Source organism: Lissotriton helveticus, chromosome 3_1 (genome assembly GCF_964261635.1).
Source record: "Lissotriton helveticus chromosome 3_1, aLisHel1.1, whole genome shotgun sequence".
NCBI lineage: Eukaryota > Metazoa > Chordata > Amphibia > Caudata > Salamandridae > Lissotriton > Lissotriton helveticus.
The window spans coordinates 165,951,467-165,961,845 of NC_136061.1; the positions used below are offsets into that span (position 1 = coordinate 165,951,467).

The window sequence follows — 10,379 nt, forward strand, 5'->3', positions numbered from 1 at the left end:
CACCATACATTAGAGTGACTGTGGCTCTCTAGAAAAATATCTTCCCAGACACTGGCGTTAAGTGGAGGATCACTGGTAGGAAGATTGCAAGATTGAAGTTTCCCCAGAAGTAATTAAAAAACTGTCAATATAGAACAGCACCAATTTAAGGACCATGTAGGATCAAAGGTAAGATTGCCTTGCTCGGAGTGAAAGCTCAATGTCTTGTGAGCTTCGGTCTGGATATCGCTGTCTCCTACAGAGTGGGATCTTCATCCTCTGTGGAAGAAAAACATGTGTTACTGGAGCAAAACAAAATGAGGGACAATTCAACCAGTGCTAAATGAATAGAGGGAGGTGGGTAGGGTTAAGAAATGAGGTGGGTGTGTGTGAGTGTACGGTAAGCATGATTTGCATACTCTATATATGAGTAGGATAGAAGTCTGGTGTGTGAAGGAAGGCAAGCACAAACACACTATATTCATGAATTTAAAAAAATGGGTATGTACGAGCAAGATAGCGTGTGTGAAACTGAATCCAGATGAGGGGCAGGGATTGGATGTGAACAGAAATGTGGAGTGGTAAAAAACAATAATGTCTAGATTACTTATTGGTACTGGAAAATACGACTCGGGATGTGAATATTGAATGCCGAAATGGATGGGACAGAATATTTTTTAAACAATATCCAGGGACAAAAAAGTAAAAGGTAAGTTCATAAAGAGATGTAAGTATTTACTAATCTAAACTCCACATCTACGTACTTTCAAGATATATATCACCAAGGTACGTATATGTGGAATTAGGTACAGAAAATGTATAGAAACTTACCTTTCAGACCTGCATAGCTGCAAACAGAAGAATCGGACTAGCAGAATGGTTCTGTATATTTGGGTTACTAGTTACTGACTCTCATATTGCAAAATTTGAAAATGGAACAAAGGAACCTTGTGCTACCCTTTCCCGACACCACTAAGCGATGGGAATGCTGACCCCAGTGGCTTCCATGCAACATATTCTGATACCAGAACTAGGTCCCTGCCCAAGCCCAGCACATGAGTGGGAATGGTACCTCGGACAACTGCACTGAATATTTGTCAGCTGAGCGAGACGAAATGGAAGCATATAAATTATAACAGAAAAAGCGTCTAACCTGGGACTGGGAGTCTTGGAAAGAGGAGGGTATTTATACATCATAGCAATGTAAATTAGATAAAGGACTATGTTGTGCATAGTATGTTTTTACAGAGTGTGTGGAAACTCTGGTATGGGGCCTCTCCACTAGTAGTTTGAACTGGGACAAGGAGGACAGGCAAAGGGGTTATGGAGTATTCAGGCATTTGTCTGACTGAGGAATTACAGTGAACCTTCTCAACAACATTGGAAGGGGTGTGTTGCCCTAATCTCCTATGCACCCAGGGAAACTCCAATAATACTAGGCATATCTTTCGCTTAGTTAGAAAACCATCACCGCGAAAATAGGAATATCTGGGATTCTGTTGCCACTACCAAGCAGCACCAGTCAGAGAATCTGCAAGAATCCCCTATTTCAGGGACAGTACTTGCACACCCCTGGGAAGGAAAACCCAAAGATTATGTATCGTCCTGATCTTACCAGGCTCAGAGCCTCGGCTCCTCCAGGGACTTAAATCGAGGGGAGGAATCTGGTTGCAACGCACAAAATCTTGCGGGTAACTGTTTGCCATGAAGACATTTCTCGGCACTTCAGTGATTGCCGTGTTGTCACAAATGACTCGCGCCAGTGTGACCCTTTCCAGAGAGCTTCGTTGGGCACTGCTGAAAACACCGGGATTCTCATAATAAAACCTGTGTTGGAAAGAAAGAAGCACACATGGTGAAGGTCTGCTAGCCATACAATGCACATTTCAGAGACATTTCACACCAGTATTATTGGCTACAACTGCCAATATCACATTCTTTCTAGTCCATGAGGCATACACGAATTAAACCCCAAACCTAGAATTTGCACTGCATGATGAAATGCACATCCAGATAGACTACGCCCGATCCAAAAAACTACTTGCACATGTAAGTGTGACTTGCACATGCACATAGCCAGATTTATTGCTGCAAGCAATTCACAAAAGATGACCTTGCAACATTAACGCCCTAACTCATGCACAGTATTACCCATAAGCAGGGCTCGAGTCGGGGTACCACGCGGGTGGACGGCGTCCCCCCACTTATTTTAAGGGGTCTTACCGGGTGGACGTCGTCCCCCCTGCTAAACAGCTGGACTTCACTGTTTGGTCTCTCTCTGGGACGAGATCGGAGCTCACCGTGAGCTCCGATCTCGTCCCAGAGAGGACGCAGCGGTAAGGCGGGCACATTCCACGAGCAGATGGGCATTTGAAGGAGGTGGGGACGTGTGTAAGAACTACACATTGTGGACAATCGAGGGGGGGGTGAGATGTGCGGACGTTGGACGCAAGAAGCCGCCGGCTGAGCAACATATACAGGACCGGAGAAGTTAGAAGAATAGAGAGAAGTGGAGGGGGGGAGGTGGGGGTGGAGAAATACGGGGGGAAACTAGGGGAGACAGAAACAGAAGACTAGGGAATGGCAGAGTCCCGTTCTATTCAGTGCGAGGAAGCTGCGAAGGTGTTCTGGGGAAGGGGCGAAGGGCATTTAAGTTAGGGATGTGACATCTCGCCTCCCTATGTTCATGCGATCACTGGCACAGCATGGCTGCGTTCATTGGCGTGAGGTGGGGCGGTGTGGGGAGGGGGTAGTTCTATTGGGCTTGGAAACACACGGGGAAGCAATTAGCTCAATTTTGCAAAACATCTGTCGTGACGTCACTTCCTGTCGTGACATCACTTCCGGTTACAGCGTCCCCCCACTTCTTTTTTTAGGACTTGTGCCCTGCCCATTAGTGTGTAATATTGCACTTGAGTAAATCCCTTTCACAGTGTGAGTGGTCTGCGCCTTCTATCACCACCTAGCATTATTGTACAGCTGGGAAATGTCAGATTAAATGGTAAAGTTCTCAGCAGAGTCTTGCTTCATGAACCCATTCCAATCGTGGACTGGAGAGAAACGTAAAAGATGAGTCCCCTGCATCATGGAGCCCATGTTTGAGATGTGGGTTTTCCTTTTCCAAATCACTATTTTTAGATATATAGTCCAATCGGGTTAGTGCCCCTCTTAGAATGCAATAGATTAATAAAGGAAAGTCTAGGGTTGAAAAATTGTCTCTCTGATGGAGGCATCTGGTAATCTTAACAAGAAGTGACAGATTTTTTATTAGGCCATAGAGGATACCACACCTGTGCTGCCTTACCATATGCCTTTCATACTTGTCCAGAGTGATTGCTGCACTGAAAATATGCCCCGACTGATTAAGCTTCCGAACTTTTACATATTACATCTCCTTAAATCAAAATTAGGACTTTCATCATTCACGTTCATTTACAGAAATATTAACAGTCTTCATGAATTTTCAAACAGCTCGTTGAATTGTGAAAAGTCTGAGTGATGAAACACATGTTGGCTGCAGCTGGAAGTTTCATTTGAACTGACACGCAAACAGAGATTAGGAATACAATAATTGTCATTCAGAATCTGATATGAACAATGTTTAACTGCTATGTAATTTTGTAAACATTGTTTCTTCTCCTTTGTCATTACCAATCACTGGTCACCCACAGGTCTGTAAGGTACACAGACAAATTTAAGGAGGTCTGTACTAACAGATATAAACTTGAAGGGAATTCTCTTTACACATATTTACCTAAAGAGATCTAACTCAACAGACATAAGCCAGAAGGGGACTCTTTGTACACATTGAATTTCTAAGGGAAACGAATGGTCCAGAGATTCCGGTACTGGATATTGATTCCTAAAATGCTAGAGGAACTTTTGCTTGATGCTCTGAACCTTTCCAACCATGTATTGAACAAGTGGAAGGGAAGGTGTAAGCATGTGTTCCTCTCTTCCAAGGCGGTCTTTTTTTTAACAGAATAATAATTTCCTTTTAAGACACAACACAATAATCCAAGTTGGTTTGAGTGAAAGTAGTTCTTTTATTTTCATTTATTGCTTTATAAATCCATTTCACTTTTTTTAGACAGTTTTTATAGAAGAGAACAGTCAACACATGTTTCGCCCTATGTGGCTAGTTGAGCCATGGCTTTCTCAAGGCTGAGAGAGAAGAAAAATGCAATAAATAAGTGACACCAGGCAAAGAGCCCCAGCGAGAAAGCACCAAATGTAGCGTTCAAGTGAGCCGTGATTGGGAATAATTAATTTCCTATTTATTTAATTCTTACATAAAAGGATGATTTTAAAAGGTATCTGTTACCTTGAAGCAATTTGGAATATATTCAACTCTTCTCAGATTATATGATTTTTTGTACATATTGAATAGGTATGAGAGCATATTTTTACATGCAATTCTTCTTAATGACATGTCTTGACTTTGCATGATCTCACTTAAAACTGTAAGTGAAGTCTCTATAACATCACCTTTCAAATTAACAAAATAAGGCGCCTATCTTTCCACCTAAATCTTCGTTTTTTTGCTTCACCGGTATTCAGAATAAATATGTTTGGAGATACGCTTTTGCTAACACCATAATTTGGTCTCACTTTTTTCTTCTTCTTGTTCTTCTTTTCTCACAGTCTATGGATGCAAAAATGGCCTGGGTCTGTTTCTCTTCACACACCTTTCACATGTGTTTTTAAAATCATCCTTTTATGTAAGAATTAAATAAATAGTATTTTTTTTATTCCCAATCACGTCTTTCTCCCTGAGGGTTCTTTGCCTAGTGTTACTTATGAGTTGCATCTTTCTTCTCTCGCAGCCTTGGGAAAGCCCTGGCTCAACTAGCCACATAGGGCAGAACACGTGTCGGCTCTTTTCTTCTATAAAAACTGTCTATAAAAAAGTCAAAAGAGTGAAACGGATTTATAAAGCAATAAATGAAAATAAAAGAACTACTTTCACTCAAACCAACTTGGAAAATTGTGTGGTGTCTAAGAAAAGGAATTATCCTTCTGTTCAAAGAAAGACCGCCTTGGAAAGAGGAACACATGCTTACACCTTTACTTCAACTCTTTCTACACATATAAACCTAAAGAGTTTTACTCCAACAGACACAAGCCTGAAGGGGACTCTCCTTACACATATAAACCTAAAGAGGTCTATCCCAACAGCAAAGATCGGAAGGGGATTTTCCCTAGAGGTATATATATCTAAAAAGGTCTATCCCAACAGACATACGACTGATAGGGAATTCTCTGTACAGATACAATCTTAAGGGGTGTATTCCAACAGACACAGATCTAGGCTATATTCCCACAGACATAGTGTCTTCTTCATATATAGTACACAATCTCTTCATAAAGACACCTAGCCATCTCTGAACTGTCCCCAGGGGTCTCTCACCACAAATCAAGAGCTACTACTTTCTGAGAAAGACATAGGGGTTGTTTGTTTACAGTTCAATATCATATCTCCTTACACAAACATAAAAAATATTCTAAAAAGTGATGCACTTACCTATCACCATCCTGTGCCACTCGGAACTGGTTTCCAATAATGCAGGCTAGAAGAGGTCCAATTTTTCCACCAGGAACAAATGGTTCTGCCACTCCTCCAAGCCAGATATCAATATTTTTGGGAGTTCCATAGAGATCCATCAACTTTCTGGCCAGGTCACCATTATTCAGGACTCTTCGGAGTTCTGCCAGATTTTGTGGCTCAGAGAGTCCACAAAAACGCCGCCACGCACCATAATCTATTGAGAGAGATAGACAGTACAGTGGTGAGATTAAAGTAATTTTCAAATGTACCCTCAGAACCAGCAATCAGTTAAATTTGCATTGGGTGGTGATAAGGTGGAAGGTTGAAAGCAACTTCCAAAATCATAAGTGAGGGTCAATTTACCATGGCACTGGCGTCACTTAAAAATATCTAGGGTCACAGCTGTGAATTGTACTCATGTCATGCATGACACCTTTAGTCTGATTTGGCTTCTTAGCAAACACAAATTTGAATTCTGTTGTTTTTAATTTCATACTTTACAGTTTTTAAAGCAAAACCACACATCCCAGGCTGAAAGGTGCATATGGTTAAAAGTCTAACCTGGCTTATGGGACAGGATTCCATAATAAAGGAGCGCAGATGTAGAAACTAAGATCTCCTGTTTTGTAATGTGCCCATTTTGAAGCCCATAGTACAAAATGGCTTACTGACCAAATACCCATCCGGGTACATTTTCCTAATTATTTTACTTCAATTGTTGATTCTTCTTGCCCATGTATCAGATTAAATAGACTTGTTCAGTTCAATTATGTTTTCTTACTCTGGACAACAGAGCTGTACCAGAGTTTCTTATCTGAAAACTATGTTGTTGCCCCCTAGGCTACTTACCTGAAAGGCTCAGCTCTCTTTGTCATGGTTTAATAGCTGATGGCTCGAGTTAAGACATCTCTCTTTCCTTCCCTCCCTGGTTTCTTACCTGTGAAGCCTTGTCCTCTCTCTCCTTTGTCTTTTTTACCTAGAATTCATGTTCTCTCTTTCTCCTAGTCAATTGTCTGTGAAGCTTTATTCTCTTCCATTTGGTTCCTTACCTGGGATACCAGTGTTTACTCACTATGCTCCTTGATCCCAACCTAAAAGGGTCAATACCTGGGATGGCGTGATCTCGGCCTCGTTGCATGTTGATAGCCGCTAGATCAAGTCCAATCCTCTTGAATAGTTTGAAGAGACGGTCTCGCAGTTCATCCACCACCATCTGATTCTGCCTGTTCAGTTTTGCACGATTTGACATGAGGCCACGGAGGAGAGGGTCAATGCCACCTAAAAACAAAATTATCATTAAGGATTATTACATCTGTACCGTGATTGTGACTATGTGGCTATATTGAAAGGGCAAGGAAGTTTTAAAAAATCCATCAGTTTAAATAAGCAGTGACTTGTATGAGAGGAAATGAAAGTTACACTTTCTGGTTAGATTTCACTCGTACGCAAACCATGCAAGTTCTGTTAAAGTATTTAACAGAGTCAAAAGAAGCCTTCCAATTGGATAGAATAATTGCTTTTGTACTACATATGTTATTGTTTAACCACCTTGTATATTTTGGTGCATGCCCCAGAAAGTAGTGTTTTGTTTTTGAAAAGCCAGAGAGAACGTGTATGGTTGTGCTTGGGCTAATCCTGAGCAGTTGCAATGTTTGCATTGGACTTCATGGTACTGATCGTTTGGGGGCAGTGTGCTAGCCTTGATTTGGATTATCCCTTTTCAACTTGACACTTCAGTATATACATTCATATGTACTTGGACCGACACATAGTTTTACCTTTTGGGTTTCTTGACTGACTGATATTGGAATATCCCTTAAATCACTGACGGCTCCATTAAATTGCCCCCATAATTGCCCAGAACGCTTCACTCTCCCTGCCGAATTTGCTGCTAATCTTTTGCGCATTTTGCACGTTTTTAGAAACCTTAGAACTGAATATTGTGACTTCATCTGTATTGTGACTCATCTGCCTTTAAACAAAACTTCAGTTTTCTCAGCTGCCTGAAAACTGTTTCTGCTATTTTAAATACTTTATCTCCTGATTTGTGGGAACTGGGGAATTTTGTTTTATGTTGGGGAATTTTGTGGCGAGGGTGGGGGAATCGATCCCTGACCTGGGAGGCTGCTAGTACCGGCCACCGCCATTTTTCTTCGACGGTGCGGTCTAGTTCTTTTCACCCTGGTCTAATTTAAACGGGACGCTGCGCAAGCGCTCCAGACCCCGTAATTGCCCAGAACGCTTCACTCTCTCTGCCGAATTTCCTGCTAATCTTTTGCGCATTTTGCACGTTTTTAGAAACCTTTAAACTGAATATTGTGACTTCAACTGTATTGTGACTCATCTGCCTTTAAACAAAATGTCTGTTTTCTCAGCTGCCTGAAAACTGTTTCCGCTATTTTAAATACTTTCTCTCCTGATTTGTGGTAACTGGGGAATTTTGTTTTATGTTGGGGAATTGTGTGACGAGGGTGGGGGAATCGAACCATGACCTGGGAGGCTGCTACTTCAGACCACCGCCATTTTTCTTTGACGGTGCGGTCTAGTACTTTTCACCCTGGCCTCATTTAAACGGGATGCTGCAAGCCCGTCTGCGCCCATCAGCGTCCCGGAGGCGACCGGCGCCCGGAATGCTGTTTGCATACCATCAGTTCAGGACAAATTTGTCTCCTACAGTAGAGATAGACTCTACAACAATGGTAAGAGTTTGAGTTGCAGGCCCCACTTTCTTGTGCTGGGGAAACATAACCACTTGTCTTGCGATCACTGTGAGTGGAGACCCCCCCTTATTTTAGGAAACACAGTACTAACCTTAACATGTGCACTTACAACACTATGCGGGATGGTGTTGGTGGTTATGTGTAGGCATTTCTATTAAATACTCGCTCAGTTAAACAACACGAACTTCAAATCCATGACCTCTTAGTAGATTCTACCCCTGATTTGCTGATCCTAATGGAGACATGGCTGGCTGAAGCATCCAATCCTACGATTGCCATTGCAATCCCCCCTGGTTACCTTATTCTGAGAAAAGACCGAGTCGAAGGCAGAGGAGGGGGGTAGCCTTGATTTACTGGAGTTCCTTTAACTGTATGTATTACCCACTCTGGAGTTAGTAGGAGCTGAAGAGTGTGTGCTTTCTTCTAACTATCTTGGCACAACAGTCCATTGATGGCCTAGTTATCTATCGTCCTCCGGGGCCAGACGGAAATGTTTTAGAGTCGCTTAGCCATGTTATCTCCCCCATAGCAGCTAAATATAGCCATTGTCTAGTTCTGGGGGACTTCAACATACACATGGACAATAATTTCTGATCCAGAGTCAGTAAGGTTGTATGAATGTATGGAGATACTGAATATGACCCTGTATGTCTATCTCCCTACCCATGAGAAGGGGCATACATTAGATCATATTTTTTCATCTAAAGAAATTGAAACTGATGCTCCCCTTCCCTTAGTCTGGTCGGACCATTGCCTGTTTGCCTTTAGAGTCTCTAGAGAGCTCGACAAGCATCTCTCTTTAGGCCAGGCCCGTGCTAACAATTACAGACGTTTTCACTTGATTTCCCCAGAAGCTATGCAGAAAGCAGTTAGTCAATACCCTATCCCCCTGAGTGGTAACCTAGAGGAGTATTGTGCTCGCCTTAGAGCGTTGGTTCCAACTACGCGCCTTGAAATGGTGCCCCCTACTATGCGGTCAACTAAAACTAACCAAGTCACTTCCGCCTGGTTCTCGATGGCCCAGAAGGCAAGTAAAAGTGAGTGCAAACGCCTTGAAAGGAAATGGCGGGCTAATTATAATTCCATAGACAAAGCCATTTAAAAAGCAGGCCTTGAGAGAGCATTACAGAAATGTTCGCGAGGGAAAGAAACTCTTCTTTTCTACTAAACTCAATGAGGCTAGTAATAAAACAGAGAAGTTTTTAACATCGTGAAAAATGTGCAGCTCCTAAGTCTACAAGCAGCCATCTTGGTCGCAGATCCCTCTTATTCCTTTGGAAACATCCCTCTCTATTATAAAGTCCCTCAAATCTGGCTCCCCCTCTGACCCCTGCCCGGCTAAAATACTATCATCGACTGCAGAGGTACTCAATCCTGCAGTAAACTTCATTCTTAATACTGCTCTTCGGGAGTGCCTTATGCCTCAGTTCTGGAAACACGCCAAAATACTCCAGCTGCTGAAAACCCATTCGCGGATCCTGCTTACAGGCCTATTTCTCTACTGCCTTTCTTCTCCAAGGTTTTGGAGAAATATGTCAATATGATTACCACAGAATACGTGGAGTCCAATCATCTACTTCATTCCAGTCAGTCCGGTTTCAGGGTTAATTTCAGCACAGAAACTGCACCACTGGAAGTTGCTGAAGCGATTAAAACCCAATTGGATAAAGGAGGAAATGCGGTACCTGTGTTGTTGGACCTCTCTGCTGCCTTTGACACCGTACCCATTAATAGACTGCTCAGCAGACTGGAGGAGTGGGGTGTCGGAGGTACTGTATGAGGTGTTGTGGCAGGAAAACTTCCAGATGATGGCAACTGGCCACCAAGGGCAGTTGATGGAAATTCTAGAGCCGTTTTCCTGTTTTGTGTAAAGGGTTATATGTAATTGTTTTTGGTAGAACATATATTTTGTCTGTGACTGTTTGTACAGCGTTTTAATTTCCTCTTCTTGCAATTCCTTAGACCACCAGATTCCTAGTGTTTGCTAAGAGTATTGGATTGGGGATTGAATCTGTAGCTGGTCAGTAAACTTTTCCCTGTGACTCTCGTTCTCTAGTAGAACTGTGCTTATTATTAGTTGAACAGATACGCAGCAACGCATTACTATGAGGCACTATGAATAGGCATTGGTT

At 42.3% G+C, this 10,379-nt stretch overlaps 1 protein-coding gene across 1 annotated transcript in view; it reads right to left on the reverse strand.

Moving 5' to 3' along the window:
- Window positions 1–235: 235 nt before the first annotated feature.
- Window positions 236–10,379, reverse strand: part of LOC144822761 (eosinophil peroxidase-like) — a 56,352-nt gene continuing 46,208 nt past the window's right edge. The window contains exons 10-13 of the mRNA XM_078680626.1: window positions 6,635–6,805; window positions 5,504–5,741; window positions 1,595–1,806; window positions 236–258 (exon numbers count right to left, since the gene is read on the reverse strand). Coding sequence (XP_078536752.1) covers window positions 236–258; window positions 1,595–1,806; window positions 5,504–5,741; window positions 6,635–6,805 — 644 coding nt within the window. The remainder of the gene's footprint in view (window positions 259–1,594; window positions 1,807–5,503; window positions 5,742–6,634; window positions 6,806–10,379) is intronic.